This window comes from Poecilia reticulata, linkage group LG15, assembly GCF_000633615.1.
Source record: "Poecilia reticulata strain Guanapo linkage group LG15, Guppy_female_1.0+MT, whole genome shotgun sequence".
NCBI classification, from domain to species: domain Eukaryota; kingdom Metazoa; phylum Chordata; class Actinopteri; order Cyprinodontiformes; family Poeciliidae; genus Poecilia; species Poecilia reticulata.
The window spans coordinates 9733337-9754931 of NC_024345.1; the positions used below are offsets into that span (position 1 = coordinate 9733337).

The 21595-nt window shown below is 41.8% G+C and overlaps 2 protein-coding genes across 4 annotated transcripts in view; one reads left to right on the forward strand and one right to left on the reverse strand.

Moving 5' to 3' along the window:
• The window catches only part of pcca (propionyl-CoA carboxylase subunit alpha), a 14065-nt gene extending 1277 nt beyond the window's left edge, over positions 1 to 12788 (forward strand). Inside the window, exons 2-23 of one of the 2 annotated variants that reach the window (XM_008429139.2) lie at positions 101 to 178; positions 470 to 517; positions 916 to 984; positions 1122 to 1235; positions 1370 to 1423; positions 2781 to 2912; positions 3653 to 3689; positions 4456 to 4534; positions 4657 to 4759; positions 5318 to 5412; positions 6265 to 6415; positions 6646 to 6789; positions 7101 to 7175; positions 7324 to 7392; positions 7475 to 7550; positions 7625 to 7838; positions 8575 to 8677; positions 11063 to 11161; positions 11255 to 11308; positions 11969 to 12109; positions 12410 to 12487; positions 12594 to 12788. In XM_008429139.2, coding sequence (XP_008427361.1) covers positions 101 to 178; positions 470 to 517; positions 916 to 984; positions 1122 to 1235; positions 1370 to 1423; positions 2781 to 2912; positions 3653 to 3689; positions 4456 to 4534; positions 4657 to 4759; positions 5318 to 5412; positions 6265 to 6415; positions 6646 to 6789; positions 7101 to 7175; positions 7324 to 7392; positions 7475 to 7550; positions 7625 to 7838; positions 8575 to 8677; positions 11063 to 11161; positions 11255 to 11308; positions 11969 to 12109; positions 12410 to 12487; positions 12594 to 12662 — 2082 coding nt within the window. In that variant the 3' untranslated portion in view covers positions 12663 to 12788. The remainder of the gene's footprint in view (positions 1 to 100; positions 179 to 469; positions 518 to 915; positions 985 to 1121; positions 1236 to 1369; positions 1424 to 2780; positions 2913 to 3652; positions 3690 to 4455; positions 4535 to 4656; positions 4760 to 5317; positions 5413 to 6264; positions 6416 to 6645; positions 6790 to 7100; positions 7176 to 7323; positions 7393 to 7474; positions 7551 to 7624; positions 7839 to 8574; positions 8678 to 11062; positions 11162 to 11254; positions 11309 to 11968; positions 12110 to 12409; positions 12488 to 12593) is intronic. The other variant, XM_008429140.2, reaches the window with a different exon arrangement.
• A 1566-nt stretch (positions 12789 to 14354) lies between these two features.
• The window catches only part of piezo1 (piezo type mechanosensitive ion channel component 1 (Er blood group)), an 86057-nt gene continuing 78816 nt past the window's right edge, over positions 14355 to 21595 (reverse strand). For both annotated transcript variants that reach the window (XM_017309158.1, XM_008429141.2), the window contains exons 50-54: positions 21384 to 21506; positions 21219 to 21298; positions 20383 to 20569; positions 19642 to 19783; positions 14355 to 18328 (exon numbers count right to left, since the gene is read on the reverse strand). In XM_017309158.1, the coding sequence (XP_017164647.1) occupies positions 18206 to 18328; positions 19642 to 19783; positions 20383 to 20569; positions 21219 to 21298; positions 21384 to 21506 (655 nt within the window). In that variant the 3' untranslated portion in view covers positions 14355 to 18205. The remainder of the gene's footprint in view (positions 18329 to 19641; positions 19784 to 20382; positions 20570 to 21218; positions 21299 to 21383; positions 21507 to 21595) is intronic.

Below are 21595 nucleotides of genomic sequence, written 5' to 3' on the forward strand. Positions count from 1 at the left end.
TGTGTGTGTGTGTGTGTGTGTGTGTGTGTGTGTGTGTGTGTGTGTGTGTGTGTGTGCGTGTGTGTGTGTGTGTGTGTGTGTGTGTGTGTGTGTGTTGCAGTCTGCGCCTTGCCAGGCCCGCTGCTGTGCAGGAACACACAGGCCTCAGTACTCCACCGCCACCAGTCCCAATGAGAAGGTGAGCTGGGATTCTTCCTTTGCTCTGTTCCACTCTGACAGCACATGGGGGAACTCTTAAGTGTTTTGGGGTTTTATTCTCAATACGAAAACATGGATTTTGATGTTTGATGTTTAGTTGTGATATTCATTTATGCATAGGTCACTTTTACATAGAGCTGCTGATAATAGAGCTGTTACCACCTGAGACAGAAAGCTGAGGTGCAGCGAAGGGTTAAAGCTGCAGATGTTGCGTTCAAGTGACCCCAGATTAGCTGTGTTCATTTACTGACTTGTTGCTTTTCTTCTCCAGACCTTTGAGAAGATCCTCATTGCCAACAGAGGAGAAATAGCCTGCAGGGTGAGAGAGACAATAGACTTTAATGTTTAGTCTGCTTTCTCTATCATGCTTGGTTATATTTTACTGACATGGGCATCCCATAATATGCTTTACAACATCCAGGTAAATCACAGAAAGTGTAGATATGGAGAAATTAACATTATGCTCAACTTTATGTTGAATTATTCTTAGACGAGCACAAGAGGAAGAAGAAGATTGTATTCTGTTGATGGCGTCTCAGTGTTAAAACAAATGTTTAAACTTTATTATCAGACCTTTCTGATGTGGATTATGAGAGCAATTTTCAAATGTATGCTGGGTAAACAATATTTGGAAGATAAATTAGTGAAACTATTAAACACCCCTGGTGTGTGTAGATTTCCTATTTGCTGGTTTGGACATCTGCTGTTTTTCTCCAGGTGATGAAGACATGTAAGAAGATGGGCATCCAGACTGTAGCTGTTCACAGTGATGTAGACTCCAGTGCTGTGAGTCATCTTCTCTCTTTTTCTGTCATCATCATCAGCAACAGTGGCTCTCGATTTTGGTTCAGACTCTGCAAGCCAAAGATCTGCCCTGACAGATGATGACTTGGTTTTTGTCATTTGTTGGTGTGTACCTCCAGGTTCATGTAAAGATGGCTGACGAAGCTGTGTGTGTTGGCCCTGCTCCTACTGGGAAGAGCTACCTGAACATGGAGGCCATCATGGAGGCTATCAGGCAAACTGGAGCACAAGCAGTGAGCTTTTCATGTCTTCAGCTTTCCTGAGTTTATGGGTGTTCCCCATGAGTCACAGCTCGAGTCTAAACTGAGCTCAGGCTCAATGATCAGACTGAATCTGAGTGTTAAACAGTGTTTCTTTCTGTTTTAAGGTTCATCCTGGGTATGGATTTCTCTCTGAGAACAAGGAATTTGCAAAGCGCCTGGTGAGTTCCAGTCACAGAGATTCATCTTGTGGTGCCTTGGCAACCACACTTTCAGTTTTTTTTCTCTGAAAATTCTCTGATTCAATTTTTTCTTATTTAGATGCACAAAGAGGCTGTGGTTAAAGTGGCCGTATCATGTAAAATCAATTTTGTTGAGCTTTTTGTCATGTTATTATGACATTCCCTCATCAAAAACATAGTTGGAGTGTTACTGTGATTCTTTCATGCATGTTTGAGAAATTCTTTAATCTCCATGGCAACCACTCAGTTGTGCCTGATTGGACTTTGCCCTGCCTCCAAGCTTCCCAGCCCTCTCAGAGAGCAGCTCTTCCCTGCTCAGCTCCTTCAGACTAGCCAGCACCAATTAGCAAACATGAGGTGGAACTGTGCATCAACTGAGCTCATTATACAAGCTACTCAGTGCAATGCTAGTAAAAATGTTTTTAAAGGTTTATAGAGGAGCCATGTTGTGATGACTTCCTGAAGGCGGAGTTTCAGAAAGAGCAGGAGCTTCTCAAAGAGGAAGAGTCCCAGTTTCAAGGTGTTAAATCAGGACGTAACATTTCTTTGAAGTCATATTTGATATATGTAGCCTTTTGATAACAAATGAAGGTAATATACTTACCTGATTGTGCTATAAAATGGCCCTGTGTTCCTGGAAAACACATATCATTCCTTTCAAGAAAAAGGACAACAGAAGTTACTTCTGCACATTGTTGCATTTTTAACATTTATTTGCATTGTGTTTTCTGCAAAAAAGAAAAAAACATTTTAAAAAAAAGTATGTGCTTAGATTCAGACTTAAGTGGTTATGTACAGGTAAGAGTTAGTGGACTTCCCTAAAATGGAAAATAAACTGGAGGCTGTTGCTGAATGAAGATGAGGATGTTCAGAATGGATGAGCGCATGGAGACCCAAAGTGAGAAGAACTGGGATCGGGTGCGTTTAGAAGCCAAATCACACACACTCAGACTATACAGTCTGTGTCTCCATTGTTCATTTTCTAAAGTATAAAATAAACAAGATCTCTCAAACCTATTTCTACCTGGCTTCCCTGCTGAAACGCAGGGTGTGCCACTCAAAACGGTGAGATAATCGAATGATGTCCATACTGCTCTGTGTTCAGCTGTTCCACTCGGTGGAACCCAGACATTAGAGGTTCCTCAAGGACGCGTCCTCAGTGCTCTGCTCATTGCTCTGCAGACACATGACTGAACTCAGTAGGTTTGCTGATGACACAGGAAGGGATGATGTTTCAGAATTCATTGGATGATTTAGGTGATGCTATTTTTTTCACTTTGTGCTTTCAGTAGTTTTCTATTGTGAATATTTGTTGTTTTTCTTCTTTTGTTGCTAGGCTGCAGAAGGTGTAACATTCATCGGCCCAGACACTCATGCGATACAAGCAATGGGAGATAAAATTGAGAGCAAGCTGATTGCTAAGGCTGCCAAGGTCAACACTATCCCAGGATTTGATGGAGTTGTCAAGGTAGGAGGTCACAAATGGTGAAAAAGAACCTTTACACAGAGGTCACCCACTGTGACACAAGACCCAAAGTATTAAAATAATACCCATCTTTTATGTATTATTTTAGATTATATTGGGTCTTTTAAGCCAAGGTAAAGATTTAACTAATAAAAACAAGAACTAGCGTTCTCCTCAGGTTTTTTAGGTTTGTTCTATCCTCCTCTGACTCTTAATAATCTGTGTCATTAAAATAAAGAGGCATTTCAGAGGATTACAGAGGGGTCCACTCTGTAACTAAATAATTAGAAATTCAAAATTAGTCCTAATTATAAGACTGTAAGCAAACTATGTGATGATTGACATCCAATGTCAAAGCTAAACGTACATGATTTACAGGAATGCATTCATCATCCAAAATTCATTGCAACCGCATAATTAATTATCACATTGAGGCATTTTATCTTTACTTCTCAACAACTTCACTGTTAAACAGGTTGTTTAAAAACTCAACAAGATATCTAATGTTTTTGTTATCATTTAATATTGATACTATATAAAATCAATATATTTGTCCAGATGACGCATCTGTCTGCTCTGCCTGCTGCTGTTGGCAGATGTTAAAGACTTTTCCTCTTAGCAAATCTGGGTTAATGGATCAGAACCCTCAGGTCAAGCTGGACTAGGTCAGAACTCTACCTGTAGTTGAACCTTGACCTTGGTTTCTCATTGCTAACCAAAGCCCACTTCTCTCTGCTTCACAGACTGCAGAGGAAGCTGTGAAGATCGCTCAGGAAATCGGTGAGTCGTCCCTGTTCTCACTGACAGACTCATCATGATTTGACTCTGGTTCTCTCCTTAAACCAGTGGTGTCCAAATTTTTGCCCCAGGGGGCCAAAACCGGCAAATTTTGACTACTGGCAAAATTCATTCAATGAAAAATGCAAAATTGGGCTTGTGATGTTTATTTTTTGTTTGGTTTTATCTGCAGGGTTTTTCTAAAAAGTCCTGCAGATAATAATAATAATAATAATAATAATAATAATAATAATATGCATCTTTAATGCATATAATTAAAGATCCAAAACATAAAAATGGCTTTGAACAGTAACCTTATTAAAAGAGAGAGACAATTTCCAAATTTTTTGGATTATCAATTGCTGTCTATTTTGTTGGAGAAATTGTTAAGCATTCTTGACTTCTGGTCTGGTTCTGACCAAAATCCTTTCAAAGGCCACAAATGGCCATCTTGCCATACTTTGGACACCTCTGCTTCAAACTGTCCTCTTCTCACGTTTGGAGTTTGTGGAACAGGAGACAGGAATTAAGTCTGTAGAACAATCCAAAGTTCCAAATCCCATCTAGGAATGTTGGCGCTTCAGCTGAAATTCCAGGCTGATCAAAAATCATCTTAGATATTTTAGTGTCTTCAGACATTCCTAGGAAAAACCACTCTAGAACCTGGAATTGCGATTTACTAGTTCATAACATTTCATATTCTGCAGCTGTGAGTAAAGAGAGTGGAATGGTTGACTTTGTTCCAGGTTCTGCCGTGTTTTGTTCGCAGGCTACCCTGTGATGATCAAGGCGTCGGCTGGCGGAGGAGGGAAGGGAATGAGGATAGCCTGGAACAATGAGGAGACGCGGTATGGTTCTATGAACGCCTCGCACGGTGGCAACAAACACACTGTGCTTTAGTACAAGTCAACTTTAGCTATGAGCAGTTGTTAGAATTACTTATGGATGTGCTGCATGTTATGCCTCACAGGGAAGGTTTCCGTTTCTCATCCCAGGAAGCAGCGTCCAGCTTTGGGGATGACAGGCTGCTGATTGAGAAGTACATAGACAACCCTAGGCACATAGAGATCCAGGTAGGCAGCCATTACTCTCCCATAGTTCAGTAGGTGAAAATAAGAGTTGTCACCTGGACAGGTTTCATTTTTTTTCATTTTCTTCTGTTCATGTCAGTTATGCCTAGTGACTAACTCTTGAAACTCATCAAGAGAATGCAGAGTGTGTGCAAACTAGTAATCGCAGCAAAAGGTTGCTACTTTGAAGAAACTAGAATATAAGGCGTATTTTCAGTTGTTTTACACTTTTTTGTTTAGTACATATTTCCACATGTGTTAATTCATAGTTTTATGCCTTCAGTGTGAATATACAATGTCAATAGTCATGAAAATAAAGGAAACTCATTGAATGAGTAGGTGTGCCCAAACTTTTGGTCTGTACATGTATAACGCCAAACCTCATATATCAATTTTGGTATCGGAAGTGAAAAAAGGGGATCGGTGTATCCCTACTCTCAGATGTCTACAGGTTGACCTGTGATTAGGTTACTGCTTGGAAAGGTCATGGGTTCAATAAGCAAAACGTGTGCGTGCGTGCGTGCGTGCGTGTGCACCCGTGTGTGTGTGTTTGTGTTGCAGGTGCTGGCTGATAAACATGGTAATGCCCTGTGGCTAAATGAGAGGGAGTGCTCCATCCAGAGGAGGAACCAGAAGGTGGTGGAGGAGGCTCCCAGGTCAGTGGGCCTCTGTCATCGAGTCCAGGACTGCTGGTTCTGTTTCACACCAGGTTCTGAAGTTAAATAGGATTTAGGAACCACTGGATTTTTCTGTGTGGATCTTCAACTTTCTATCCCTTCAGCTCTTTTGCAATCAATCATTTCCAGCCAGAAGGCCTAACATGTGCAGTGTGTTTTTGGCTTTTGACTTTATCTGTGTAACCTGGACATGGCAACACTCACAGCTGAATGGAAGACAGAAACATGGCTGAAATATAGATATTTTCATAGGATGTATGTAACTATTATCCTTACATTAGACTCCAAATATAATTTGGAGACGCATAGCTCTGGAAAAAATTAAGAGACCACTTAAAATGATCAGTTTCTCTGATTTTACTTCTTATAGGTTTATGTTTGAGTAAAATGAACATTGTTCTATGAACTGCATTCTATGAACTACTGACATGTCTCTGAAATTCCAAGCAAAAATTTTCTATTTGTAGAAAATGAGAAATGAAGAAGATTCATTGCTTTGAGACCTCAAATAATGCAAAGAAAACACGTTCATATTTATTTAGAAACAACAATACTGATGTTTTAACTCAGGAAGAGTTCGGAGTTTGGTGGAATAACCAGGTGGTTTTCAGTGGGGTTCAGTGCAGAGGGCTCTTCCTTTTTTCCGGAGCTGAATTTTAACAGAACAATAAAAAAAAAAAAGCAAAAACAGCCAGACTGAGGTTTGCAACAGCAGAACCACGATGTGCTCCTGGACCTCCAGAGCTCCTCAGAAGACATTAAATCCTAAATATATATACAATTTGAATGATTGAGCTGAACCTAAGCTGCGGGTCCTTCTCCCCGCTCCAGTACCTTCCTGGACCCAGACACGCGGCAGGCCATGGGGGAGCAGGCAGTGCAGCTGGCCAAGGCTGTGAAGTATTCCTCTGCTGGTACCGTGGAGTTCCTGGTGGACTCCCAGAAAAACTTCTACTTCCTGGAGATGAACACGCGACTCCAGGTAAGTCCACTCCGGTCCAGCGGGAGGAGCTCCCCACTCTATCTGCTCATGTAATGCTCCACCGTTTGAGCTCCACAGACATAAAAACAAAGAGGATCAATAAATGTTGAGAGGAAAAACTTTTGTAGTTTAACCTGTGGTTCAGTAATTCTTGGGCTATATTAAAGTGAATGTTTACCAACTACTATTCTGTTGTCCTGATATTTCCTCTGTTTGACCTTTAACCTCAGGTGGAGCATCCGATTACTGAGTGCATCACGGGTCTGGACCTGGTGGAGCAGATGATCCGGGTCGCCAAGGGTTACCGGCTGCAGCACCAGCAGAAGGACATCCCCATTAACGGCTGGGCCATAGAGAGCCGTGTTTACGCAGAGGTCAGTGACACTCCGGACCTCTGAGGTCATCACAGAACTGGCTGCTGTTTGGCTCATATAGCCACTAACTATATTGTTTATTAATAAAAAACATCCAATCAAATCTCCAATAAAGACACTTTATACATAAGATCAGTGACAAGCTCACATCCTGCTTGGTTTGAGAAGTCAGACATAATGTTGTTGCTGTATAAAACTGGTCATATTAAGTATATGAATCCACTCTATTAGTTTGCTGGTTGAAGTCACTGGACTATTGCTGAGCTCTGCTGGGTGAGCAGGTGTTCATCTTGCTGCCTGTTTTCCTGTAGGACCCCTATAAGTCCTTTGGTCTTCCCTCTATTGGACGGCTGTCTGAGTACCAGGAGCCTCTCGACCTCAGCAACGTAAGTTTCTGTTGTTGTCAGGGTACCTTCCTGGTTACCTGGACGACCCTCTGTCTCTGACTTCCTTGTTACCTGGACGACCCTCTGTCTCTGTGACTTCCTGGTTCCTCAGTGTGAGCGTTGAGTAACCGGCTCTGTTCTCCACCAGGTTCGGGTGGACAGCGGCATTGAGGAAGGAAGTGACATCAGTATCTACTATGATCCTATGATCTCCAAGGTGACGGATATTGGAAACACACTCATTGCCTCTGATTGATCTTCCGGAGCGGAGCAGTAACTGATCCGTTCTGTGTCTGCAGCTGGTCACCTACGGGTCGACCCGAGCTGAGGCTCTGTCCAGGATGGAGGACGCTCTGGACCACTACGTGATCAGAGGTAGATTCGGCAGTGGCAACAGCAGCATCTGGGCCGGTCTGCTCCATTAAACACCTCTGGTCTGGTGTGCTCAGGTGTAACCCACAACGTCCCTCTGCTGAGGGAGATCATCACGCACCCTCGGTTCATCTCCGGTGACATCAGCACAAACTTCCTGCCTGAGGTCTACCCTGACGGGTTCAAAGGTCACCAGCTGGACACAGAGAGCCGCAGGGAACTGCTGGCCTCAGCGACAGCTCTGTACATTACTGCTCAGCTCCGCTCACGTAACATTGTGGGTCCACTCAGGTAACCATGGCTACACATGCTACATGCTAGCTGCAGTCTGACATGGGCTTCTGGGTTTACACCTGAATCAGAACCAGAGGGAATCTGTGAGCTGGAAATATGAAACTGGGTCAATAAACAGGGTTTTTTTTTTAGCATCGTTTTGTGCACAAGTACTTTAGTGTCTTCTGCCCCTCTCAACATTTGATGACAGAAGTTTCCATTACAAAAGTGTGTAAATCTTTTATATTGTTAACGGGGGCCACGTTGTAAAGGTGCGGGATAATAACCACTCCAGAAGGGAATAGTGTTAATCTTCCTTTAATGAAGATAACCAAACAGGAGTACAGCTGGATGGTTTATGTGCTCTAACGCCGATGCAGACGAACTTTACACGTTCACACCAGAGTCCGCAAGCATCAAGAACTAACACAAAAAACATTCCCCCTGGAACACATAACTGCATGCAGAATTCCGTTAACGAGGTAAATGCATAGTAACACACTTAAACTCAGATCGGTCTAGCCAGTTTGGGAAATAATGCAGGCATAAGCAGATACATGAAAGTACTACAATATCCTGCTAATGTCAAATAAACGCAATTCCGCAATTGTGGTGTTTAAATTAAATAAGAAAAAAATAAAAAAATCTCACGCAAATAAGCTTGTTCACGCACTAAATTATCAAAAATCAGATCAGCGATGGATGTAGACTGTTACATGACATGTATTCATAATTCAGCTGTGGCATGTTGCAGGGTGTCCTCGGCTCCTGTGGAGAGTGGTTGCTGGGAGTTGTGTGTGGAGCTGGGGGGAGAGCGCCACCAGGTGGACATCACCAAGTCAGGCGATGTTTACATTGTAAGTACTGGATAGAGAAGGCAGCAGTACATTGATGTGTAATGCTAGTTATTTTAGTTTAATTAGTGGCTGTTCTTACTCATTTTCTGACATTTGGTGCACACAGAAGAAGAAACATCAAATGCACAATACAGGTCCTTCTCAAATAATTTGCATATTGTGATAAAGTTCATTATTTTCCATAATGTAATGATAAAAATTAAACTGTCATATATTTTTGATTCATTGCACACCAACTGAAATATTTCAGGTCTTTTATTGTTTTAATACTGATRATTTTGGCATACAGYTCATGAAAACCCAAAATCCCTGTCTCAAAAAATTAGCATATCATGAAAAGGTTCTCTGAACGATCAGTTAACATAATCAACTGAATCAACAAAGTAACTCTAAACACCTGCAAAAGATTCCTGAGGCTTTTAAAAACTCCCAGACTGGTTCATTACTTAAAACCGCAATCATGGGTAAGACTGCTGACCTGACTGCTGTCCAGAAAGCCATCATTGACGCCCTCAAGCAAGAGGGTAAGACACAGAAGGACATTTCTGAACGAATAGGCTGTTTGCAGAGTGCTGTATCAAGGCCCCTCAGTGGAAAGTCTGTGGGAAGGAAAAAGTGTGGCAGAAAACGCTGCACAACGMKAAGAGGTGACCGGACCCTGAGGAAGATTGTGGAGAAGGGCCGATTCCAGACCTTGGGAGACCTACAGAAGCAGTGGACTGAGTCTGGAGTAGAAACATCCAGAGCCACCGTGCAGAGGCGTGTGCAGGAAATGGGCTACAGGTGCCGCATTCCCCAGGTCAAGCCACTTTTGAACCAGAAACAGCGGCAGAAGCCTCTGACCTGGGCTACAGAGAAGCAGCACTGGACTGTTGCTCAGTGGTCCAAAGTACTTTTTTCGAACGATAGCAAATTTTGCACATCATTCGGAAATCAAGGTGCCAGAGTCTGGAGGAAGATTGGGGAGAAGGAAATGCCAAAATGCCTGAAGTCCAGTGTCAAGTACCCACAGTCAGTGATGGTCTGGGGGGCACTGCCATGTCAGCTGCTGCTGTTGGTCCACTGTGTTTTATCAAGGGCAGGGTCAATGCAGCAGCTATCAGGAGGTTTTGGAGCACTTCATGCTTCCATCTGCTGAAAAGCTTTATGGAGATGAAGATAAAATTTTTCAACACATCCTGGCACCTGCTCACAGTGCCTAAACCACTGGTATTACTAACCATGGTGTTACTGTGCCCAATTGCCCTGCCAACTCTCCTGACCTGAACCCCATAGAGAATCTGTGGGATATTGTGAAGAGAAAGTTGAGAGAAGCAAGACCCAAAACTCTGGATGAGCTTAAGGCTGCCATCGAAGCATCCTGGGCTCCATAACACCTCAGCAGTGCCACAGGCTGATTGCCTCCATGCCACGCCGCATTGAAGGCTGCAAAAGGATTCCTGACCAAGTATTGAGTGCATAACTGAACATAATTATTTGACAGTTGACTTTTTTGGTATTGAAGCACATTTCTTTTATTGGTTGGATGAAATATGCAATTTTTTGAGACAGGGATTTTGGGTTTTCATGAGCTGTATGCCAAAATCATCAGTATTAAAACAATAAAAGACCTGAAATATTTCCGTTGGTGTGCAATGAATCTAAAATATAAGACAGTTTAATTTTTATCATTACATTATGGAAAATAATGAACTTTATCACAATATGCTAATTTTTTGAGAAGGACCTGTACTCAGGTTTTCAAAAACTCTTTACACTTTAAATCTAGGGATGCACCGATCCACTTCTGATATCAACATCTGAGGGTTAGTAAAATAAACCCAAAACTGAATAAATCTAATCATAAGTTACTAATTCATTTGACAACTCTGCACCAGGACAGCACCTTAAATACATCAATAGCTTCCCAAGCTTTGTCAAACGTGTAAAAATAACACAACTTTGCTCAGTCAGGGCAATTAGGTGAATAACAGCCAATGTAAAATAAATAATAAAGAAACCGAAACTGATTAAAATGATATTCTGGCTACCTAGGCCATGTAAAAATTAAGCTGCAGCAAACCTTTCAAATGATTCAGAAAGTGCAATTAGGAGTTCTGAATATAACGCTAAATAAATCATAAAGCATGATGTCGCTCAGAGCACAAAGCATAGAATTAGGCTGAAAAGACAATCCTTTTATGGATCGGGCACAATGTCACACTTCCTGATCTAGATTTTTTTTTTTTCAATATCAGGACTGATGCAGATATTAATATTGGATTGGTGCATCTTTGCTAAAGTACAACTTCGTTCCGTTTGCATGTTAATTCACATTTTTATGTGAATTAACCACTTGTTTTTACAAGTGGTTGGTTCTGGTACATGTGGCCTCTGACCTTACAGGTGGAGGCTGATAGAGGGACGGTGGAAGTGTGTGGACAGTGGAACCTGGCCTCCCCCCTGCTGCCAGTCTCTGTTAACGGTGCAGACAGGATGCTCCAGGTAACGCCTCCAAGTTTTCACCTCACTGAAGCTGGTTATATGTAACGCCGTTTCTCAGCTGACATTTGGTGTGTGTGTGTGTGTGTGTTGTAGTGTCTGTCCAGAGACGCTTCAGGAACCATAGTTCTGCAGTACATGGGTACACTGGTAAGACTGCATGCTAGCATGAAGCTTTGTGATGTCATTTCTGAAAACACACATGATGCCTGACAGGAGATTGTGGAGGAATTGCCCAGAATAAGCTGGAGAAACCAGGAAATGAGTGCTGTCAATCTATTAAAGAGCCTAATTAGATTAGACACATAATAGCACTGCGATTAATGATTAATCACCATTCTTAACTCTGTAAAATTGAAATGTAAAAATGCATATTGTCCTAAAAATGCTAAAGAAAATTTTTTGTTGTCTCAAATTAAACTCCTCAGTTTTCCAAGTTTTTATATTCTGGAATGTTTAAATTAAGTCTTTTGGTTGGAAATGACTCATTTTTTCGGTGGAAGGATAATTAATCATTACAGTAAGTAGACGTAGCGGCTTGGTTTCATCCAAACGTCCATGACCTTGATTCTTAAAGCACAATTTGCAGCCAACTCTCCTCGCTTATCTTTTCACTCTCCATGGGAGAAAAGCTTTCAGGTCAAAACAGGGAATGTGATTAATCTGCATTACGTAATATTAACGTCACCAGCTCTAATGGAAATATTTGTAATGGTTTCTAAGAATAGCACATGTAAAACGTTTGAGCCAGGCGGGTGTGACTTGGTAACCACGTGCGTGTTTAGTCATGTGTGTGTTTTGTGTCTTCAGTTTAAGCTGAGGGTTTTGTCCCAGCGGGCAGCAGAGCTGGACTCCTACATGCCAGAGAAGGTGTCAGAGGACACTAGCAGCATCCTGCGCTCTCCTATGCCCGGAACAGTGGTGGCCGTGTCCGTCAAGCCTGGAGACACGGTAACGACTCTAATGTGTCAAACTGAAGGCCCAGGGCCGAATCCGGCACACCATAAGTATTTATATGACCCTCTAAACTCCTGAGGACGAAATAATTAGAAACTTAAAGATAAATGTTATATTATATATCAAATCAAAGCTGTTTTTAATCTGTTTACTGCCAAGTTACATTAATGTGAAAACATGTTCAGTATTATTTACATTTTTAGAAGTACTCATCTAATGTAGAGACTCGGGGTCGCGCCAATCCACTTTACAGATGAGGCTGCAGTCAGGCATTAATGGATGCTCCCTTTGTAGGTTGCAGAGGGTCAGGAGATCTGTGTGATTGAAGCCATGAAGATGCAGAACAGTTTAACAGCTGCCAGGCAAGCAAAGGTAACCGTAGCAACCACCATGGCGTTCTGCTAAGCTTGTCCGTTTGTTTCAGGAATCCGAATTAAAGCAGGAGAGCCTTTGATCAGCCACTCCTCTCTGCCCTCAGGTGAAGAGTGTCCACTGTAACACTGGAGAGACGGTGGGGGAAGGAGACCTACTGGTGGAGCTGGAATGAGACGCATGTGGCCTCATCAACAGTTCCATAGTCCACCAGCAGGGGGCCATGTTGGACACTAACCTGTATCAGCTGTTCATTTTTCTGTTGCTTTTGGTAGATTTTATTAAAGTCTCTTTACTTACATTCTGACCAGATTTCCTTTTTTAATCACCAAAACTGATTGATTCAGAATTGATTCTAAACATAATATATGGATTAAAACAAATGGTGATTAAAACATGTTTATTATAAATTTAATATGGATTCTAAGCATATTGCGACAAACTTATACATTGTGAACCTAAACAACACCTGTTCTCATGATGAGCCTGGAGTGGGAGGAGCCCAGTCTGGTAAGAACCAGGAACCCGCAGGGGACAAAAGGTCACATGACCTCCAGAAACAGCAGAATTTGTAGAGGTGATAAGATAAAAAATTTTACTTTCTGCTTTAATGATTTTCAGTTCCACACTGCAACCTTTAATTCAAGTAATATAAATGTTATTTATATAATGTTGGGGAATACAAACCTTCAGATAAATTCACTTACCTTGAACTTTTTTCCCCCATTTTAAATGTTCCAAACACAAGAAAGAGCCAGGATATAAACACACTTCACACTTTTCTAATGTACATTTGGAAAACATTTAGTAACATTTAGCTCTTCCTTTTACATCAAGTTGTGGTTTAAACACTGTAAGCTGTATTAGAAGAGTGAACTGAATTGATCTGATTTAAATTTGTACCAATTTGTCTTTAGGTGTCAGATTCATTTAACAGGTTGAGATGACATTTATTGTGAATTGGTGTTAAATTTTACATAAAGTGAACTGAATAAAACATTACTTTGGAAAGAAATTCTCTGTACTGCAAAAACACAATCAAAAACAACTATTTTGGTCAAGTTTCTAGTGCAAATATTTTAAAAGAGTTGAAATAAAACGTATATTTTCAGCAAGATATAGAAGCTTGTTTTAAGTCAATCTCCATCCATAACACGCTTATCCCTAGTGGGATAACCAGGTGTCTGTCTCCAGTGAATGTATCGGGTGAAAGGCGGAGTCACCCTGGACAGGTCGCCAGTCCATCGCAGGGCAACACAGAGACAGACAAACAGGACAAACAAGCACACAAACACACACACACACACACATAAGGAGAATTTAGAGAGGCCAATTAACCTGACAGTCATGTTTTTGGACTGTGGGTGGAAGCCGGAGAACCCGCAGAGAACCCACACATGCACAGGGAGAACATGCAGAAAGATCCTGGGGCTGGGATTTGAACCCAAGGCAACAACAACGCTACCAGCTGACCACTGTGCAGCCAGTCATAAATCAATAATCACTTAATATTTATTTTAAAAAAAGTAACTTCCATTGGCAAATTATTTCACTTGCAACAAGATATTTTTCCACATGGTAGCGAAATAATACTTTTTTGTAATATTAAGGAATTACTGGCTTAAAACTAGCTCCTCTATCTCACTTAAAAGTTACTTGTAAGTTAGCCTTATTTCAAGATATTTTGCACTAGAAACTAAACCAAAATGACTTGGTAAGGTTGTGTGCTTTTGCACTGTACTTCTATGTTGTGTTCAGATTCAGGACATCAGAAAGAACTCAGACATTTTCCCTGAGAAATCCCACTTATTTTTTAAAGTTTATAAAAGCATGATAATTTTTAACAGATTTCACATGATCCAGCAAATATATCGCACTGCTCTTTATTGAATCATCAAATTATGCGACATATAACAGAACATGAAAACGTATTATATACAGTCACAATGGATGCTTTTTTTTCACTGGAAATGAAAGAAAATTCAAAGTGCAACCCATCATCCAACCCTTCCAACAGTTCAATGAATGTTCACTGCAGTGTTTCAGCTCTACAGTTTATCTGGAGTTTCTCATGTTGCTAATTTTTTTTACGGAGGGGAGAAAGCAGAGGAGGGCAGGAAGCTGGATGACTGCCTCCCAGCAGGAGGTCAGTATCATTCCATCACCTGTTGGTGTTTATCTGGCTAAATTGGGAGAAAAAAGAAAAGTAAAACCAGTGAGGGAAACATCATCTCTAAACTGTAAAATAAATAAATGTCTGCTTCCCATTTAAATTCGCAGCTCTGCTCAGTCAGAAGGTTGAAGTGAGCTGTTTATGGTTCACTGCTAGGATGGTATGCTGACATCTTGGTCTTGGTAGAACATAACTAGGGAAACAATTGAACGCTTCCAGTCGGACATTTCCCTGACTATCTTCCTACTTGGAGCACACAGAAAGCCTGCTGAGCCTTCTGGATCCCTCAGGATTCCCCTGGTTGATCTGATGGTGGAGCACCAACCTCCACCAGGAGGTCTCAGCTCATTACAGTAGCGTTAACATAGTGTTTTATTCTGCCTCCACACACACTACCTGACCCCTTGTGACCAGCCTAAGAGCCGATCACTGACCTTACAGCAGGTCATCGGTTCGATCAGTTGATCTCTGTTCTAGGGTCTAGACTCAGAAAAGACGAGGCTAAACTGTTGAGGTTTAGCTCTGGATGTGGATCACAGCCACAGCACACAGGAAATCCCTCCATCAGCCACAGACTTGACAGAAAAACCACAACAGGTAATTCTGCTGCTCAGTAGTCGGCTGGTACTGAGCTCATGGTCTGGGGGGAGCCAGGGAATATTCTGGTGGTCCAACGGTCTTTGGATTGATTAATTGATTTTAGATGCAACATAAAGATCTGCTGCTGGTATTTGCTAGTGTTTTCATTTTCATGGTTAAAGAAGTGGGAAAGAGAATCCTGCATTTTTAAAATGAGTTTCCAATTAGCTTTGTTTCTAAATCATTCAAAGATCAAAGATGTTTACCGGCGTGCCTTCAACATGGGTCTTTGGAATCTGATTGCTTTTTCACCTAGGCTTTAACTGAGAGCAAGCTGGTCTTTAAAAAAAGACACAATGAGGCTGACAAAAGACACATCTTGAGATGACAAAAGAAGCTCTTGAGATGAAGAGCTTCTGACAGAACCAGAGGCCTGCATCTTCCTTTAGTCGATCATCCACTGTTCAAATGTTCTGCTCTTTGGGAATCAATTTTCTGGTGCCAAAATCCTGTTTTGTCTTTCAAACTGTGTCATATACAATTTGTTTTTATAGGTTCAAACTGAGAAAGCGAGAAGAGATGATGTCTTTGTGACAGACTGCAGAGACGTGTCTGAAGGTCTTTGCTATAGCTGTCCGGTCTGTAGACTCACCAGATCTTCCTTTGGGTTTTTATGGTTTATAGGTTAGGCAGAGTTAAGGGATTTATACCTTCCAACATCTTCTGAAACTCTCCATAGTTTCAGACTGAGTGAAGAAGCAGATAAAGCTGCCTGGTGACGGGTCCACTCTGGCAGCCAGTCTGTTGACTATGGGATTGAACTGGGAACTGTGGTGGACTCAGAGAATTGGTCAGTCAGTTTGACTAGAGAGGCCAATTAGAAACAACATCCAGCTTTCCACCACCACCGTTATTCAATACTTCTCCATCTCTCTGACAGACACTCCAACTCTATGGCAACAGGACAGTTTGGGATTTTTTATTTGAGGTTCTGTTAAAAGCAGTAGAAAACGTTTTAGTGAAGAACCAGGTCCGTTGGTGCTAGAGGCTGAAGTAGTCCGAGGTGCCAGACCCAAAGCAGACTTCTAACCGTTTTCACAAAGCAGCACACCAACGACATTCCTGTGTTATACAGAGAATGGAACGTGTAACACTAAGTGGAACTGTGTGGAAGATGGTTTAAACAGCAAAACCATTAGCAGGGTTGAAATGAAACCCACTGCTTTAGTTTTGCAGAAGCTGTTCTGTTTCCAGGAAGGAGACGGCGCGCTGCCTCCTACCTTCATTTCCCATGTCAGTAAACAGCAGCTGCTGTGTAAATAACTTCTAATGTAAGCATGGCGTCAGGTCAAAGGTGAATAAAGCAAAGCTCACATAACTGAGACTGGAGATCTTTAAAGTCTGCTTTGGGTCTTCAAGCTCTGAGAGAAACTGATCTGAAGTTATTAATGCTTTCTACATTTCTTTATAAGTTAAAGGAGCAGCCTGGTGTAAAACTGAATTTTTTAGCATTGCATCATGTTAAAATGTTATTCCCTCATCAAAAACATGCATGGAGTGTTCCTAAGATTTTTTCATTCATGTTTGGGGAATCCTGTGGTGATCAATAAGGAGGTGCCTAAACGCTTGCTCTCACAGATCTCCACCTTTTCTACTCAGCTCCTATAGACAGGTGGCAGCAGCCATAACCACCTGGTGGAGCTGCGCTTCTGCTTAGTGCAAACACTTCTAAGAAAGATGTTAAAGGCTGAAATGTTGCTGTGTCGACTTTCTGAAAGCGGAGATTCAGAAAGGGCAGGAGCTTCTTAAAGAGACACTTAAAATTTTAAGTAATTTTAAGTAAAATTGCAAAGTCAAGTTTATTTTAAATTATTTTTGATATATAGATATAAGCTTATAACAACTGACAGTAACATATTGATTATGCTATAAAATGCATGATACTGTCCCTTCAAAAGACAACAGAAATCTACTTTGGCCCTTCAGCCTCTGAAACAAACTAATCTGGATTTATTAATGATTTATTAACTTTTCCAGTCATAATGACCACTCAAAAGCCTGTGTGAACTAAAAACCAGTTGTGTTAGGTAGGATATTGTTTACTTCTAAGCCTTCAACAGAACCTCAGTTCAAGGATTCCATACTCCTCTTTTAAAACAGAAAGCTGGTCCAGATTTCCTGTTTAGAGTTTGAGATGAAAAAGAGCAAAATGTGTGAAATGTTCTGTTTGTGTGACAGCACAGAGACCTGGGCAGTCTGAAATCGAAGAAGTTAAATATGACTAAGAGTCTTTACATGCATCTGTAACAAACAGACAGGGTGGTTCTGCTGCAGAAACTTTACTGGGGACCTCATATTTTCATCTTCAAAAGACAGAAAAAAAATCTAATCACTTTGTATTGCCTTGTTGCTGAAAATGTGCTATATAAATAAAATTACTTTTACCTTTCTTTTTTTTCTTTCAATAAAGTGTGAGCATATTGTCTTTTGTTAGCTGTGACAACCAATCACCGCGACTTTAAAAAAACTGTTTTCTAATGACTTCCAACCCGATCCAGGATGAAGAAGGTGAACACACAAAGCCTGCAGCTGGTTGGACCAGCAGGAAGTCGTACGCCCGCTGGTTTCCTCTGGCCGCCCAACCCACACAAACCCAGCCCGGGTCAAAGCTCCGGTTGCTGTGCAGAGATGCGACAGACACCCAGCTGCTTCCCGACCCCCAGGAGGGACCGCAGCCTGATCCCCTCCAGGACTCCCAGAGGGGCTGCAGCCCGACTCCTACAGTGTGTGTGTGCTCAGGTTGATCCAGATGCTCAGGCAGCAGCAGAAACACAAAGAGTCCAGCATGAGGAGATGGTTCACATTGCACGTTACTCCTCCTACACAGCAGCGTCTCTGAGGCGCCCGCCATCAGCTGTCCGCCAGGCGTCTCCTCACTGTTGTTCACGTAAGGTTCACAGTCGGGGTCAGTCCTGCTCTCTGAGGTGGATGTCCCGAGTCCATTTGATCATCGTCTCTGGAGAGCGGTAGAGGAAGATCAGCTTAGAGTAAAGCTCCTCTTCCAGCTCCAGTTCCCCGGTTTCCCGAACCTTCAAAACACAGAATCATCGGTTATTTGGACCAACGATGTTCCAGGACACTTCCGTTTCCCATGAAGTGAGCCATTGTGGACAAACATGACATTAAACCAACCAGGTATATATTTATAGAGCACTACAACCACAGTGTAAAAGACCAATGTCAGAGTCAAACAGAACATAAAAGACACAGCAACAGTTTTATTTAGAACAAGCTAAATAAAACCAGAAGTGTTCCTACACACATTCAAGCAGGAAAAACCTGTCAGGATAAAAAGTCTTAAGCTTTGACTTAAAATGGCTGAGTTTGATCTGAAGGAACCTGATTCTACAGTCGAGGTGCTACTATGGAGAAATCACCTCCGTACTACAACCGGTGTTTGCGGTTAGTACGTGGAACACTAAATAGGAACTGGTCGCCTGATCTCAAAGCAACTCTGATAAATAAAGAGGAGAAAGGCCATTTAGGGCTTGAAAAATAAATAAAGATTAAAATGTCTTCTAAAATGGACGGGAAGCCAATGCAGAGAGGATAGCACAGTTACGTGGTTCCATTTAAAGGTGTTGATTAAAAGATGAGCTGCTGCATTCTGCATGAGTTTGAGGTAGTTCAAAGTAAAAAGGAGTTGCAGTAATCATTTGTAGAACTGATGAAAGCTTGAACAATATTCTCACAGTCACAACAATTTAAGAAAGACTTAACCTTCTTTCAAAGGTGTAAATGACAACATGCAGATCGGACAAGATGTAATTTGTTTGTTAAATCGCAAAGCCCTGTCTGTCAAAGGTTACACCAAGGCTTTTCACATTGTCAACTTTCCAGGCTGGTTGCAGCTTTCTCCTACTTTAGAATAATGAGGTTAGGTCTGGGTTTCTTTAAGGTCAGAAGTTTTCATTCAGTGCAGCACAAGCTTTTTCCCTCTCCTCTGATAGGTTTACACTGGAACTGATCCTTTAGTTTGACCAAAACGCTCTGCAAGAGTCAGGACTTGAATCTGACCGTCTGCAGAGGGAGCTAAGGATTAAGGTGATGGTCAAGAGGCCTTCCATCCTCAAAGTCTTGGACTTGGATGATTAAAATAATGAATGAACCATGTAAAGTTATACTGGTTGTTAAAGAGGCTGTGAATCATTGTCTGAATTTGAAAAAGAACAGTAACAAAATTCTCATTATTATATTATTTAGCAAATTGAGTTATTTCTGGTCATTCCTGACCTAAAGCAGGTCAGGTTTAGTCTGGCTTCAGGCCAGACGGTGAGAAACAAACAGCTGTGGGTCGAGTCCGTCTTGCGGTTCGGAGCAGATGCGTTTGGCCTGAACTCACCAGGAAGATGTCAGTGCAGAGCTTCAGGATGCGGTCCACACAGGGCAGCTCCTCAAACATGATGGAGTGGGAGATCTCACTGAAGAAACCTCGCACAAACTTCCCAATGACCAGGACCACCGACACATAAAGACCCATTATCCTGGGAGGACGAGGACGAGGAGGAGAACGGGTTAGGAAAGACCATCCAATCAGAGAGACAGAAACAGATCAGCTTCAATCTGACCAATCCCGAAACTAAATAAAATGAAAAAGTTTGTTTTACTCCAGATACAGTTGCTTTTTTTTTGCCTTCGTTCAACTGAAGCTTACATGGTGACACACTGAGTCCTGCCATTTACGGCTGTCAAGTGATTACAATTTTTAAAAACAAATAATTATTGTTAAAAAGAAATTTACAGAGTTAACAAGTTCCAATTTTTTTTTATTATGGGCATCATTTGATTAAAATAAGATGCAACAAGAAGAACATATGATCATTTCCCATGTCTTTGATGCTTTTGTATTTGTCATTGTTCATATTTTCATTTATTCACAGCAGTTCAGTGTAACTTCAGATGTGAGATGGTGCTTTGCTACTTTGCCTTGTCAACAACAGTAAAACATTTTCAGGGTTCCTCCTGTGCTGCAGCGCTAAGAGTGGAGATGTTTTCAGAGATTATGTTTTGAAGAGAAGCGTGAATACTATATAGTGTTACTGTAGCAACCCTGTGTCAGTGTGGTGAGCGACGCGTCTCCTACCCGTATCCAGCCAGGAAGCCCAGGCTCGGCGGGCTGACTTTGTCGTTGAATATGACCATGGGGAGGACGCTGCATGGCGGCCGGCAGGGCGCCACTGCGATGTCCCACCACTCCTGCCCCCACGAGCCGTTCACAGATCTGTCACTCTTCAGGGATAGGGTGATGTTCTGGTAATCAGCTTCATCGTCTGCAACACCAACACGTCACTTAAACACACACTGACAGGGAAAATAAGGTATTCACACCCAATGGACTTTTTTATATCTCATTATATTTTAAACACAAATTTCTACGTATTTATTTTTTAGGATTCCATGTGAAAAACAGAGCAACATTTTATCAGGCCAGGTTCAAATGATATATGGCTTTTAAAAACTTCTGCCTGAAAATTTTGTTTTTGTTTTCAGACTCAAAACTGTTTGGAACCATCTTATGCTGCTTCTGTGAACTTAATCTTCCTAGTGCAGCCACAGATTTGCAATGAATCCGGATCTGGTCTTTGACTGGACCATTCTAATAGCAATCTGCTTTGATTGAAAGCTTTGGGTTGTCGTCTTGCTAGAAGGTGAAGCTGTTTATTCTCTACTGTTGACTTCCGAGGTCAGAAACAGACTCAGAACAAAACTCTCTTAACTGACCAGGACTTTAATTTAAGTACCTGCTGCACTTTTCAGATTTTACTTCAAGTATGATTTCCCAGCCATGTCACATTATGTGCTGCTTTGACTATACCACAATATGCCAACAAGCAATTGAGGTTCTAACTTGACACAAAGTGAAAACTTTCATTTGGTGTTGAGAAGGTTGAACAGGGAAGTAACTGATTGAACTCTGACCTTTGTACAGCTGACTGACTGGTTTAGCCTCAGCTCCATTGGGGGCTCGCATGTAGTTAGGGAACATGTGAGGAATGAGCCTGTGGAAGGAAAGGGGGGGTCAGTGATCTGTTAAAACTGAATCTTTGATCACATCTGGAGGGTTTCAAACGTTGCTGAACTCACACAGGCTCAGTCCGGTTGCCAATCAGTAGGTAGGCCAGCTCTTCTCTGACTGGGTTCCCAGGCTCCAGGTCTATCGAATGTTTACCAAACGTGTGTTCAACGTTCCCACCTTTCCCCAGATCCCTGTAGGGAACACACACATTTACACACACACACACACACACACACACACACACACACACACACACACACACACACACACACACACACAC